This window comes from Camellia sinensis, chromosome 3, assembly GCF_055761805.1.
Source record: "Camellia sinensis isolate YWXY chromosome 3, ASM5576180v1, whole genome shotgun sequence".
NCBI lineage: Eukaryota > Viridiplantae > Streptophyta > Magnoliopsida > Ericales > Theaceae > Camellia > Camellia sinensis.
Window position 1 is genome coordinate 147,744,200 of NC_138963.1, and position 15,931 is coordinate 147,760,130.

General features: G+C 32.3%; 1 protein-coding gene across 2 annotated transcripts; it reads left to right on the forward strand.

The window, feature by feature from the left end:
- Positions 1-6,595: 6,595 nt before the first annotated feature.
- On the forward strand, positions 6,596-15,931 carry ILL6 (IAA-amino acid hydrolase ILR1-like 6). 2 transcript variants are annotated; one of them, XM_028226931.2, is made up of 6 exons: positions 6,596-7,714; positions 9,170-9,295; positions 12,967-13,281; positions 14,550-14,678; positions 14,782-15,183; positions 15,495-15,931. In XM_028226931.2, the coding sequence occupies exons 1-5, from the start codon at positions 7,190-7,192 to the stop codon at positions 15,145-15,147; spliced, it is 1,461 nt and encodes a 486-aa protein (XP_028082732.1). In that variant the 5' UTR covers positions 6,596-7,189; the 3' UTR covers positions 15,148-15,183; positions 15,495-15,931. The 2 variants fall into 2 exon arrangements, with proteins under 2 accessions (XP_028082732.1, XP_028082731.1); XM_028226930.2 differs by lacking the exon at positions 15,495-15,931 and having other exon boundaries at positions 14,782-15,265.

Below are 15,931 nucleotides of genomic sequence, written 5' to 3' on the forward strand. Positions count from 1 at the left end.
GTTTTAAAATATATTTAAATTTAATTTGTTTACTTTTTAAAATTGATCTTAAAAACTCAATTAATTTTGTTTTTATAATGTGTATTAACTTATATTGAGCCAAGTAATAGTACAAGTTTGGCATGAAAATTTAATAAATTTAAAATATATTTAAGTAGGACTTATTTATATAATGAATCCACATACAACAAACATTTAATTAATTGAATATGAGTTACACTTAAGTAACTTAATTTATTTTAAAGACACCTAATAAAGTAAAATCTGGAAAAAAAATAAAAAAATAAAAAATAAAAAAGACTTTGCCCAAAGAGCCTTACTAGCAAATACTCAAAAGAACACTCTTTATCTAAAGGCCCATCAAAAATAAAATATTCTTCTCAAAGACCCTCTTTGAAAATAAAATAAAATAAAACACACAAACACACACACATTTTCCAAAATCCCATTGAGGGTTATAAAATAGTCCCAAATTAAAAATAAAATAAAATAAAACACTTTTAATAGAATAGTCCCAAATTTTACATTACAAAATTGTAATATAAAAAAGGCACGCAATTGAGATTTTTCCTTAAACCCAATGAGGATTAGGCTGCCCCTTATTAGCCCCCTTTTTGCTTTGTTTATTTCGGATATACCCAAATATATATATATATATATATATATACTGTATTGGCCCAAATAAAATCATAAAAATAAGAAAATAATTAAAGATAAATTACACTGTGGTTTGAACTTATTACAGCTCACCTCTATAGTTTGATAAAATGACGTCATTCTCACATAAAATTTAGATCAATGAAAATAGGGTAAAAACAAAATAAAAAAGAAAGATATTTGATTGTCACTTGTCAATGAGAAGAAAGGTTGGGCTGTGGTGAGTACGATGGTTTGATGAAATCAAATTGGAGAAAGAAATTAACGGAGACAATGAAGGATAATTAAGTAAATTAATCAATTAGAAAAGAGGAAGATTTTGCCAATTGAAATTGATTTATATTTAAAATGCAAAATGTTTAGGGGTTAAAATGTAATTTTCTATTTTTATTAATATCGTTTATGTTAATGGAGGAGTGGTATGTGTAACTTTTCTAATGGGTAATTTTTATTGGCACACCACTTATCCTTTCCGTATGCATCATTCTCTTAGCTCACACCAAATTCAATTTAAATTCTTTCATTTTCTCTTTATACACACCATATATTTTTCAATAATATCAAAATACCTACATCTTCTCCAACCTCAAATCTAAGCCCTAACCCTAACCCTAACCTTGATTCACCACCACCATCACCATCGCCGCCATTGTCACGCCATCAACAGTCGTCATCACCAAAAATCGCCATCGCCGTTATCCATCCATCTCCACCCTATATCCTCTTCTTTTTCTTTTCCTTCTTCTCTTCTTCCTCTTCAAACCCTAGCATCACCAGAAATCACCATCTCAGCCCTTTTATTTCCAGGCACCAATGCAGCTCACACCCTATGACGACCCCAACATGTACATTATTTTTATATATTATTTGTATGAGTTTAATTGCTTAATTATTCGCTGAAGTGGGAATATCTGTTTGTTTATGAAATACATGTTAGAATTGTCAACTTATAGACAAAAATTGAGAGCCTTAACGGCTTCAGAAACCAAAATTGATTAACCCAATAGGGTAATTAGAATATTTCGAATCATACGGCAACTTTAATTAAAAATTGATTCGTATCAAAATAATTAGAATTGATTAGTCTAACCTAATCAACTCATATATAAGGCCTTAATCAAGTTTATGAATTCATTTTTACACCAAATGAGCTAAGATTTTAGAGAGAAAGAGATGGAGAACTCAACTAGAGAGAGAGAGAGTGTGTGTGTGTGAAGATTTGTAGAGAATTTGAAGAAGACTTAAAGAATTGAGCTAGGATTGCACTTGACTGCAACTCTAGGTATGAAAATCACACTTAATTCATGTAGATAATCTATATAGGAAGTGAATTCACCAAGCTATAAGACTATTTGCATGAATTTAGAAAGAATGTGCTAGGATCATCTTTAGTCATAGAAGAATTGAGCATGATTGTATACATGCATGCATGAATCACCAACTTGAGTTTGAATTCCATGAAATTTTCCACATGCCTGAAGCTATATTTGACATTTTTGAAGATTTTTCATAGTTCTAACACTTCTCATCTCATACATGGGAGTTTTGAAACGAAAAGAGTGCAATTCTTGTCATCCATGGTTTCAACTTCATGATTTAAGTTTGAATTTGGAATTTGGAGCATGATTTTGAGCAATTGGTTTCAAATTGACTATGTTTTCATGTTCGAAAATGATTTACTATGTTTTTGTACCAACCATGCAAAGTTTGAACCATGAAATTGCAAGTTTGAACTTCAAACACAATTTTGAAAATTCCATAATTTGAGCAGTTCGCTCAAGCGATGGAAGTGTCGCTCGAACGTACATTTCAAGCTCCTAATAATTTTGCAAACAATTAAACAATGGCTCGAGCGACCAAATATACGCTCGAGCGAACACACTTTTACTCAATACTTGGCTTGAGCGACTATCGAGCAACCGTTGAGCATAAAAATCAAGCATCCAGTACTTTTGCAGACAGCTCAAGTGACAAAGTGTGCGCTCGAGCGAACCCTTTGCATATTGATGGGCTGCTTGAGCGACAAAGTGCGCTCTCAAGCGAACACCCTATTTTCAGCAACTTTCAAAAAGCTTTCATAAGTACATCATTGCATCCTCATACTTATTAGAGCATTCTTAGGCATTGATTAAGACATCAATAATAAGGAATTGATGTAGAAACATCCAAGAAGTGAATTGAATTGAGAACTAAACGTGAAATGGATTTGGAACCTCAATATGTTTTTGCTATGTATTTTGTATAGGTGAACGTCCGAGGCCTAGTGTCAATTTAACCCACTGTGAGTAGTAACTTTATAAAAATATGTTCAAACTATATTTACTTTCAAAATTGTTATATGATTGGTTTTATTGGAGTGTTGTTTTCTTTTAATGAATGAAGTTCTTCTTTGAATTGTGTTCGTGGCATCCAATAGTAAGGCCCTACCTGGGGAAAACAATACCATGGCCCATTGGCCCTCACGCGGGGGAAACAATACCGTGGCCCATTAGATAATTGAAACATAGAGATCTCTGATGTTAGACCTTCGTGGTCACATTGAATATAGAACATTGATTAACCGTTGTGGTCCCATTGATCGACCTTTGTGGTCCCATTGATATTGAAATATTGTTACTCTATTTAATGTATCAATTGAAATGACTATTGCCATTGTGCTATTATTGGATCATTGTGAATTGAACTGAAATGAGAATTATATTGAAACATTATCGAACTTCATTCATTTACCTCATTTATTCTGTTATTACTCACTGGGTCTTAGCTCACTATTTATATGTATATGTAAGTAAGCAAACTGAGCATGAATGATAGAGAAGCCTCAGAGTCTACCCCTGTGTCAGCCGTTTTAAAAGCTCCCTAGTTGGAGTAAGCTTGGGTTTGAGTGGAGCCAAGCAAGTCAAAACCCTATTGTGATATACTTTTTGTTTTGTACCTTTTTGTTTTGTTATTTTGGAGTTATTTTGAACTTAAAACTATGGAGTTTGACTTATATACTAAGTGCTAAAGATTTACCATGTTATATAAATGAACATATGTAAGAGTGGTTACACAGCTATTATATGAGGTTTTTCATGTATTCACAGCTCAATGGTTCATCTTTATGTTTCATATTGCTTTCGCTAAGCCCCGTAAATTATAGTGAGATTGATTTTGTTTATTAAGGTCGTAGGTAATCTCAGGATTATTGGCTGGTCATAATGCTAAACCTATAGAAGCGCGTTTGGGTCATAACACACCCTCTCGCTGGCCCATGACTATCATAGCTAGCATTGCTTCTCTCCAGTCACTTCTCCATCCACTTTCGTCTTGCCCCTGCACTTCCACCTCACCACCAATCATAATCCTCTAAAGTTGTCAGAAATGGGATAAAAAAACCACACAGCTATCGAAGGTAATGATAGATTTCCTAGGCTAATACGAAAGCTACGCCGTTATCCACGGTGGCCTTGCTATAGAGTTCGAACGCCACGGCTGCTGCTATAACTCGCAAACCCTAGGCTTCTTTCTATCTCTCTGCAATGAAAGATGTTTAGGTTAAGATGGAGTTCTGGATTGAGATGGCAGGGTTAGGCAATCGGGTTGGTCACGAATGGAGGTGAGGCTATTGGCAAGATTCGCCGAATGGCGATGATGATGGGCTACGAGCGGCGAATGGTGGCGGCTTAGGTTAAGTTTAGGGGTTAGGACTGATGGAGTTGGTGTGGTGTGGTGGAGAGAGGATTGAGACATTAGTGTAAAGATTAAAAATATAATTAACTAAAGGGATAAAGATGTAATAAGAACAATTTTAAAAATTGTGTATAGTGAGAGGATTTGTGGTGTGTATATAGAATCACCCTTTTCTAATTTGTATTTTCTTTACACATCAGGACGTTAATAGAATAAGAATAAATTACGCTAACATTTTTTAAAGTTTGAAGAAAATATAATAAACTCTATAATATTTAACAAAGTTATCAGTTTATATGATTACACTAACTTCCATTTTAATAAAGTTTAAGGGATTCAAACTAATACACATGGTGTAAAGACATAAAAATAGAAGATATGACAAATTATTTTGTTATCTATATGACTAACAAATTTCTAATAAAAAATTTAAATATTAGATAAATTAAAATATTAAAACAACTCAATGTAATTATACTAAATTTTAAAAGTTTATTGTATTTTAACAAATATTAAAAAGAAAAATTATTATTCGTCCTGTTTGGTTTAGGTTGATTTTCTAAAAAATATTTTTTTACTTTTCATGTATTTTTATTTTTAGTGAATTGTTTTTAATATTTTAAGATTTTTTTTTTTTACTTTTTAAATGTATTTAAAAAGTAAACTATTTTAACATTTCAATACACAATACGAGAATATATTGAAATTATATATATTATATTTAGTGATTTTTTAAATATTTTTTCATAAATATTATAATTTTTAAGTGTATTTAGATTAGATGCGTTTAAAAAGTGAAAATAAATAATAAATAAATAACTTATTTAAAATATTTACAAAAAATAAAAAATTCAATTTTCTAAAAATCATTCAAATTATAATTTACTCATAAAATAATGAGAACTACAAGGGGAAAAAAAGGTAAAATACAAATATATCCCTTAAAATTTACTTAAAATATGAATTATCCCTTATACCTTTGAAATTAGAAATACCACATTGTAATAATTCTTTATTGAACATAATTAACAGAAGAAATAGAATTTGTAACTATTTTCTTGTACATAATAAAATTACATGAATTGTTAATTAAAATATATTTCATACATTAATAAAAACTATTAATTAACCTGATAATTTATTAATAAAAAGGTAATTTGTTATGCAATTAAAAACTTAGAGGATGCAATTTTTGAAAGGGTTTGGAATGTCTCTAGTTGGGATTTCGATTGGACGGTCCAGTTCGACTTATTTTGGATCTGTCTCGATAATCCATATCGTTATAGGGTTCGTTAAATAATTCATTCTTATAAAAAATTCATGTTGATCGGATATTAATGTACTTGATCAAATTATATTTGTGTCATCAATTTATTTCTAAAATCATACTTATTATTGATATAAATTTGATCAAATCAAGTAGATATCTATATGTGATCAATGTAATTTTTTTACAAGAATAAATTACCATACAAGTTGTACACATTGAATCGTTTAAATCATTGATATGAATTCCGTAATAAACTTATAGAATCCAATATGAGTGGAAAATGGCCCAAGGCCCGTGGGCGGTCCGAAGTCCGCTCGTGGCCCGGTAGGCCCGACATTTTGAGACTCGTTTGGGCCCGAGCCCAGTCTAAGCCACCTAGGCCGAGACTTAGGCCATCATTTTGAAACTCAGCCCCGCCCGTGGCCCAACCTATCGGCCCACTTAAAACCCACTTAAGGCCCAGTCCGTCCGAAACCTAGTGTCTTTTTAGTGAAAAATAATAAAATTTTGATAAAAAAAATTTTAAAAAAATCAAAAACAATGATCAGGCCCGCCTAAGCCAGAGGCCAAGCCCGGCCCACCGGACCGGCCCACCCAAGGCTTGAATACCCCTAAGTCTAGGCTTAATTTTTTACCCATGGATCGACCCGGCCCGATTTAAATTTTGACAAGAGCCCAAGAGGTCTGACATGGGCCGAGTTGAATTAAGTTAGATCAGATTAGATTTACACCCTTAGAATCTAACAATTCATTATAATTTAATTTAATCTAATTTCAAACTAAAAAAAATTACGAAAACAATCTATATTTTATCAGTGTACTATTTAAATGTTTTACCCCAAAAAAAATAAAAACAAAAATAAAAATCGTAAGGCTAGATGGAGGTCAGTGTCTATAGTCTAATCCGAAGACTGCTATACCACCGTATGAGTGGTGGTCCCCACCTGCTGCGATTCGACGCTTAATTTAAGCCCAAAACCTTCTCTCTCTTCTCCGTATATGATATGGCAAACAAATTCCCCCACGTGCTCGTTATGGGTCTCCCCTTATGTTATCCCCCACGTGTTCATATTCCATTCCCTCTCTCTCTCTCTCTCTCTCTCTCTCTCTCTCTCTCACTTCTCTTCCGTTCTCCTCTCTCTCCGAAAAGAATTGATCTCGTTTGAATGTTGACTTTTTAATAAATTATTTAATTTTTTATTATTTTAATTTAATTAAAATAATTATATTTAAAAAGAAAATTAATTTTTTTTATAAATAAATGTATATTTATAATAAAAAAATATTTAAAAATTTAATATAATATTTTATTTTATTTTTTTAGTGTCATTTTATTAAAAAAAATAAAAAATTTCGTACTCAAAGCCATTATTAATTCAGAGACAATTATACAATGCTTCACATTCATTATATTTGATAGAGAATAAAATTTATAATCTTATATTGACTGATTAATACCATAAAAAAAAAATATGAAGTTTTTTTTTTAATGAACTTAGAATATGACCATATAATATCTCACGACCTGATCAATAATTTTTCCTCTCCTCCTCACACTTCCGTCACCTCTCTCTCTCTCTAAAAATAAAAATGAATCCTCGCATTTTATCTCTCCTCTCTTCAATCTCAATCGTTTCAACACTTATTCTAATCACTTGTACCATCTCAGTAATCGGAGCCAAACCAGATTCCTCCTCCGGCAATGACTTCTCATATTTGGAACGAAGTTGCCTCTCCAAGTGGGCGGCGGCGGAGGAGGAGAACAACCGCAAGAACCAAACCAGTCCACGGCGGCGAACGGCGGAGATGCTGAGTCTTGAGACTCCGGAGTTGGACTGCACGGTTTGGAGCGAGGCTTGCTCGGAAGAGGTACTGAATCTCGCGAGGCGGCCCGAGAATGTCCGGTGGATGAAGGATCTCAGGCGGATAATCCACGCGAATCCGGAACTCGCTTTCGAGGAATTCGAGACGAGTCGTCTAATCCGCCAAGAACTGGATGGAATGGAGGTTGCTTACCGGTTTCCGATGGCCGGAACCGGAATCCGAGCCACCATCGGCACCGGCGAACCGCCTTTCGTCGCTCTCAGAGCCGACATGGACGCCCTCCCAATCCAGGTCCTGACCTCACTTAATTGATTGCATACATATCTGTAAGTGTATATAATAATTATTATATTATTATATTATATAAAGTGCATAGTTTATTTGCCAAACTTGTCTCATTGTTTAGTTGTTCTTTTGTAACTGTCTAACTTGTTTATTTAAATTTTGTTTTCTTTAATCTTTTTCCGGATCACAAAAAAAAATTCTCAAAAACCATACAAAAAGCATTACGAGTCCACCGGTCAGTCGATCCTAAACTTTCTTTTTGGCAAGCTTATAAAATATTAATTTTTTTGATTTGTGACTTTTTTTAAGTCACATTTTTTCTTTATTTTTTTACATTAAAAAAATTTAAAAAATCAATTTTTTACTTTGTTTCCAAAACACCACGTCTTACTACAACTTCAAGATGGTTTTGCTCAACATTTTTCTAACATTCATTTTTTTTCTTCTTCAATATTATATTTTTCTAGAACAACAAATACCCTAGCGTCTGTAATTGAAATGGGTATGAAATTATAAAGTTATTTGAAATGATTTAAATAAATATATTTGTTAATTTTATATGAAAAAATTTATAATATAATAGATAGATGATGTAATTTAAATAAAATAAAAAGATAAAAAATAAATAAAATAAATAAAAAAAGAAGATAAATTAAAGGAGCCCATATCAAACAATTTCTAAACAGTTTGACATATTTTTTATTTTTTACTTTTAAAGAAAAAGTTGAATCTATGGCATCGCTATTGTTCCTATGGTATTTTTAAAAATAAAAATAAAAATGACATATCTACACTAACGTGCACACTTCCAATAATATGATATAGATTTTTATACACAGTGCATAGCTTTCTAGTAGCACACGATAGAACTTGATACTTTGTCACACTTTTATTATTTTCAAAAGATTATAAGGTATTTTGAGAAGTTGATTAAAAATTAATTTTTGATTTTGTTGACTTTGATAAAAAAAATGTGAAAGGTGATATGACTTAAAAGAGATTAAAAGTGAAAAGCTAACTTTTAACTATGTTGCCAAAATAGCCCTATATTTAAATGGGGAAGTCGCAAGACTGTGATAGTTTTTCACAAAAATTATAGATTTATGAAAAAGTATTTGGTTTTAATCATTGAAATTTATCATAAATCTATAATTATTTTTAAAAAAGATTATTGATTTGTTATTTTCTCTATTTAAATTATGAATTTGAATAGTGATTTGAAAAAAAAAATAAAATGAAATGAAATGCACATTTTATACATTTTTTTTTATTCTGTTTTTAAATTCCTATTCAAATATTAAAGTTAAATTCTAATATCTATTTGCTAAATACTTTTTAAAATATAACATATATTTCTTCTATTAAACTGTCTAAAAATTTAAAATCTACCCATATTGTTGATTTTAATGTTTTAGCTTTACTTTTTGTGAGTGAAAATTGGTTATGGATTTGTTGTTGCAGGAAGCGGTCGAATGGGAGCACAAAAGCCAAGTCGCCGGAAAAATGCACGCTTGTGGCCACGACGCCCACGTGGCCATGCTCATTGGGGCTGCCAAAATTTTGAAAACTCGTGAACATCATTTGAAGGTTTTAATTTCCCACCAACTCATCTGCAAATGCTTTTCTTTTGATCCAATTTTTTATTTTTTTAACTGTTTTTTGTTTTTTGGGGAATTACTACTACCTCTTGTTACTTTTGTCTCTTATGTTACCTACTCACTAACTTTTTTATGTGATTAGCTATATGTCATTGAAGATAATAAATTGTGATAGTATCGAGCTTTGGAAGTTAAAGCCCATTTTGTTGCATCTATATATATGTTTTGTGTTTTTGTTTGCTTATGAATATATTCAATGTCGTAATCAGGAATTCTCCTCAGTGGGGTCATTTAGAGGGAGAGGAAGAGGGAGGGGGAGAGAGAACAAATGAAGGAATGCAACAATGGTTGTTAGAGAATGAAGCGTTGATGGAGCAAATGAATGAATGAACGAACACTAAGTTAAAATTGACACTACTAAACAATGAATAGCTCCAAATATATGTGATATTTATCTAGATTTACTGGGTTCATTTTGTTAAAATTCAAAACTATTAAACAAAATTTCATATATATTTAAACAAAATTTGAAAGTTCAGTGGTGTAAATTGACACCACTGAATTACACATAGCCCCGCCCCTGAATATACTAATAAAAGGACAGTGCATCATGTTCTATCATACACGTCGCATTTTTAGTTATATCATTTTTTTTTATTATGATCAATTTTCTTTTTTAATTATAACATTATTTTAAAATCTTTGGTTATGCTATGCCTAATATAGTGTTTGGTAATTTTTTTTTTTTTTTTGCTTTTTAGTTACAACTCAAAAAGTATGAAATTATATTATTTTTTTATTTAATTATAAGATGTATATGGTGCACGTCCTTTGATAAGTGTGCATGATAATCTTTCCCTACCCTTAAATTACCCATGTTCTGATTTATGAGGGGGAGAAACTGATAATTCAAGATAAAGAGTTTTCTGAGATGAGGAAATATTCAATGATTTTAAATTAATAGAATATTATATACATTATTGCCTTTCGGTTGTTCATCTTGGCTGGATTATCAGTTTTCGTAAAGATTATTTTGGGAAAAGAAAAGTTGCACAACTTAACATATTTGATTTTTTCAGAAAACTCTTCACATATATGTTGACGCTGAACCTGTAGTGTTCATTTTACAGTGATTCTTACATATCTAAAGTATTACCCAATACATTAATATATGACACAGATTTATTCTCATAATATATTAATTAAAATCTCAATCACTTTATTTTTTTTCATTTTGGGGAATAAATTTTTGGGGTGAGTAGAGTTTACATTTATTTTATATGGGAAAAAGCTATTTTTACAAAAAAATTTCAAACGGATTATTTCACTAAAATAATATGACAGTGATATTTTTATAATTAATAGACATCTTTTCAGATCTTTTGTTTTAAAATGATGGGTCGCAACGCAACCATATTGATTTATATAAATTTTTGGTATGCTTTTTTATGCTTGTATAGGTTCTTTGTGTTGAATTGATGGCCCACAATGCAACTTCATCATTTTATTCAAATATTCTATATGTTTTTGTTTATTTATTATAATATTAAAGGTAAACATTATACTTATCAAAGCATGGGGAAAACATGGAGAATCCTACACTATTTTACTGATACAAATCAATCATAATTGCAACAGAATTCCACTTTTTGTGGCAAAAAGGTAAGGGATATTGTCCAAGTTGTTATGGAAACCTTTTCGTATTGGAAACATTTTGTAATTATTATTGGGAAAAAGTGTGGGAGCTTGCATAACTTTTTGGGTTACGGTAAGAACACAAAACGTTCTAAATAATACACAAATGTGATATAAAAAATGTTTACATTTATAATTGTGAATATACGAACATGTATGTCACATTTATGCATTATGTGGTCCTAGACTTTTCCTAACTCCCTATATTTGTATATGCAGCTACCAATTACCTATGCTTTTCTTTCAGCCTAGTTTTGGTTAGCATTTGGGCTCTTCTTGTTGAATTCAAGCTTTGCTGGGCAAATGGGTCACATTATAGTGTGGTCATCCAACAACATATAATGCCAACATGACCCCTGTTGTATCATCGTCATCTTTCTGTGCCGTCTGATTCAGAATTGTATACATCATTTCCCTTTTTGATGAAGATTTGCATTAAAATCACAATCACAACCATTAAACAATTGCCTCATTTGTATCTTTGTTTTCTTGTGTTCTCCGAAACAAATTGTAAAAAGTTGGAAAGCACCTATCACAATCAGAATATTAGCTGTTTTTATTTTTATTTTTTAAAATGAAAATAGAAAACGCTAAATTTCAAACGGGTGCTAAGGCTCTGAGAGTGATGGGAAAAAGAAAATCGGGGAAAAAATTCATTTCATCTTTCAATTCTTTAAGGTTGTGTTATACCTTTGGTTTAGTATTTTGATTTTGACTGATCACATGCATGGTGGCCCATGGCACCATGTGCACTCCAAACACCAGTTACTACCTTGTCATAGAGGAGTCAGGTTTTAGGAGATGTGAAAATTAGCGTATGTTTTCAAGGGTGAGAAGGGAAGAAACTCCAAGATTTGAGCCCTAGCTTTCTAAGATTGTGAACAGAAAAAGTCTACTGCCCCAGACTTATCCACCCAAATTATTTTGAGTAGGTAGTTGTGTGGTAGAGATTAAATTTGTGTAGTATAAGATCCATATGTAGAATAAATCTGAATCACAAGATTATAATTATAGGTAATTTCTAGATTGTTAAGTCTGGATTCGTAGTATTACTGAAAAGAGTTAGGATCATGAAACCTTGTAAACTTTATGCCTTTATGCCTATTTTTTGCTTTTTGTATTTTTGTTTTCGTACTTTAGGATTGTTGCATGTCATAAGGGTATTCTGATTTTATGGACAGTAGGGGATGGGCTCTAGATTCATTGTTAAGCTAGATGGTGACTTTTAAAGCTTTCATATGGGCTACTAGTGGATCAATCCTTGATTTAAAAATATAATTTTTGAATACTACCCTTCGTGATTTTTGGCTAATCTGTTACATCTTTCTTTCAAATTGATTTTGTGAAAGAACACAGGATGGGTTTTAGATACCATGTTAAACCAGATGGTGACTTTCAAAGCATGAATGGAGTGGATTCCTAATATGCTAATATTGAATCAAAATAGAAAAGAATGAACGAAGGAAGGAAGGTGAATCAGATTGCCAGTACGGAAAAGAAGTTATGTACCCAGAAAAAGTGCTTAAAACAAACAAGCATATGCCGTAGATTCACACGCATAATAAATCTTACCCACACCTTTCATTTTCAGGTTTTTTTTTTTTTTTGGTGCTTAGTGTCCCTGCTGCAACCAACAGCAGTTTGAGTGAAGTAAGGTGGAATTAGTATCAAGAACTTTTGTAGACTGTTCGTAACTGCCTGGAAAGACCTATTGTCAATGTCAATGTTCCTGCCTTACTTTGGTTAAGTTTGATAACTTGACACATGACTATTTCTTCCATAACATTTTTATTGCAACTGCAATGTTAATTGTACTATGGAAAGAAGAGTTTATGCTTCACAAATTTGATAATTTATTTATTTATTTATTTATTTATTTATTTAAAAAAAAAAAAAAAAAAAAAGTTCCTATATGATCCCACTTTGGTTAGTTTTCCAACATAATCCGCACTATTGGTACTGCAGGGAACAGTGATATTGCTGTTCCAGCCAGCAGAAGAAGCAGGGAATGGAGCAAAACGGATGATAAGCGATGGAGCTCTCGAAAACGTGGAGGCTATATTTGCAGTTCATGTATCCCATCAGCACCCAACTGCTGTGATTGGATCGAGGCCTGGTCCTTTGCTAGCAGGTTGTGGTTTTTTCAGAGCTGTGATCAGGGGGAAACAGGGCAGTGCAGGAAATCCACACCGCTCTGTTGACCCTGTTTTGGCTGCCTCGGCTTCTGTAATCAGCTTACAAGGGATTGTGTCTCGTGAGGCCAATCCGCTTGACTCTCAGGTGAACTTGTGATTCAATTTTTCATGTCAATTATTCCTTCGGTTTTTAACTGTTATTTTCACTAAGAAGCACCAAGTGCTGGTACTATAGGAAGATTGGATGTTAATGGAACCGAAAATGAGTGATTACATTGACTACTATAGATAATTAAAAAGCAGCATGATTAGGAAGATAGAAAGATGCAGAAACAAGTGATGATTCTCCCCCGCTCCCTCTCATGACTATCAAAATCATAGCGATGACGATGTGACAGTTTTTGAGTATTTTTTAGTAAAGAGGATTGAATGTAAATGGGATCGAGAAAGCGAACAAATATTGAGTGAAACTAGAGATATAAGAAAATTTGAAAAAATCGACCAAATCCATTGAACTAGATCGAACCGGTCATATTTGATCGATTTTTTAATACGAATCCCTATGCAATTTTGAAAATTAAATTTTATTTATTTTCGGTTCGGTACCGATTTAGACATCTTGTACACCGATTTCTACTGAAATCGACCGAAATTTTTACATAAGTTTTGGTTTGTTTTGATGTCCAGATTTTGGATCTTAGATTATAATTTTTTTTTAAATTCTAATTCAGTAACAGTGTCAAGCCTTAATATATATTAATTTTTTTTGTTTGTATTTTTGTGAATGGTTGGATTGGATATGGTTGAAATTGTGTACAAATTTCTAATCTAATGTTTTTATATAAATTATTTATTATACTACAAATTTAATAAATGACTCAATTTTAAAAATACTTAAACCGATTAAACCGAACCGAGTCAAACCGTTTGAATCGGTGGGGTTTGGTGACAAATTCGGCCTATATCGGTTCTCAATATATTAAAACCGACATTATCGGTTTGGTATAAAATTTTACCTAAACACCGACCATCTCAAACCAATTACATCCCTAAGTGAAATAGTCTAATTAATCGTACAACTTCTTACAAGCTAAAATCTAATAATTAAAAGCAAAGCATAAAGCACTCATTCCTTGCTTTTAAATGATTATTTTTTCAGCTTATGTAAATTATTTCTATAAACAGAAGCGGCACTAAATATTATGGCATAAATTTTTTTAATAAAATAATAAAAAAAGAAGTTATAAGCAGCCCATAAACTGGACCAAATAAGGCCTAAGTACCAATTAATTATCCATATTACTAGGGTGATTCAACTTTAGGCAGCTAGATTACTCTCATTCTCACTCAAAAATTTCAATACATGATCAATATCTTGCTGATTGAGTTCCACTTGATCTTTTTAACTATCAGGTGGTATCAGTGACTTCCTTCAATGGAGGTGACAATCTCGACGCGATACCGGATACCGTCGTCATCGGCGGCACTTTTCGAGCTTTCTCCAACACAAGCTTTTACCAACTTCTGAAAAGAATAGAGGAGGTACCATATCTATCTATCCACCATATGTGCCTGAAAACAATCTTTACTTGCAGTGTTGTTCTTTCCATTTTCTAACCCCTTGTTGAAAAACATCACTAAATAGGTAATTGTAGAACAAGCCGGTGTTTTCAGGTGCTCAGCGACAATTGATTTCTTTGAGAAAGAGTACACAATTTATCCTCCCACGGTGAACGATGAGAAGATGTACGAGCATGTGAGGAAGGTGGCAGTGGATTTGGTGGGAAGAGAGAATTTCAGGGTGGTTCCGCCAATGATGGGTGCAGAGGACTTTTCCTTTTACTCAGAGGTTGTCCCTGCAGCCTTCTTCTATATTGGGATAAGGAACGAAACGTTGGGGTCAATACACTCCGGTCACTCCCCTCACTTCATGATCGATGAAGATGCTCTACCAGTAGGTGCGGCAACTCATGCTGCCATTGCAGAAAGATATCTCAATGAGCACAGATGATGATGAATTCAAGATGAACTACGTACCTACCCTAAGGTTGTGTTTTTTTTACTACGGAGGCTTTGTTTGTTAACTATACATTTTAACTAAAAAGTCAAAAAATTACTATAAATTGTCACATTACTCTCTTTATTTTTTTGCACACCTTTTCATAAAAAATCAAAAAGTTATTAAAATAATTTGTTCTCTAACGAGGATTGAGTTAAAGGAGGATGGGTAAAATAAAAATAAAAATAAAAATAAAAATAAAAATAAAAATAAAAAATTGAAGGACTTTCATTTCAATAGTGTAAAAAGTTAGTTTTGCATAATACATAATTAAATTACAGAAAAGTATCAATTTTCAGAGGATATGGGGATTGAGTCTCTTGGGATGACGTTCGGGTGCGAGACTCTTGACTACTAATCTTGGCCACCAAATGTTTGCTATTATGTTTTTTGGTGGGAGCGGAGTCCTGCTATGATTCAAGTTCTTTTTCAAGGAGCATCTGTAGATCCCTACATTACTAAGTTGGTATAGGCTTCTCTTGTTCGACTTTCCAACGGGTAGTGGCTCTTCTGAGCAGTTGTCGCGAGCTGATTGCCCCCATTGCCTTTTCTATCTAGTAAAAATATTTTAAATTGTACATGTTTAAACAATGAGACCACTAGAGGTATCCTCAGTATTTCATCTAAAGTGGTCCCATTGGGTTAGCATAAATATTTTTAATATTTTTTTGTGATTTAATTATGTATATGTAAAGTACTCGCAAGTGTTAATGTATGAAGCTTTTTTTGGGCCAAA

What these genes read in the sequence shown, in the direction of transcription:
- ILL6 (XM_028226931.2), top strand. Translation starts at nt 7,190, where the DNA reads ATGAATCCTCGCATTTTATCTCTCCTCTCTTCAATCTCAATCGTTTCA. An exon ending in CTCGTGAACATCATTTGAAG is followed by an intron (nt 9,296 to 12,966) that starts GTTTTAATTTCC and finishes TTGGTACTGCAG; the next exon opens with GGAACAGTGATATTGCTGTT. An exon ending in TTCTGAAAAGAATAGAGGAG is followed by an intron (nt 14,679 to 14,781) that starts GTACCATATCTA and finishes ATCACTAAATAG; the next exon opens with GTAATTGTAGAACAAGCCGG.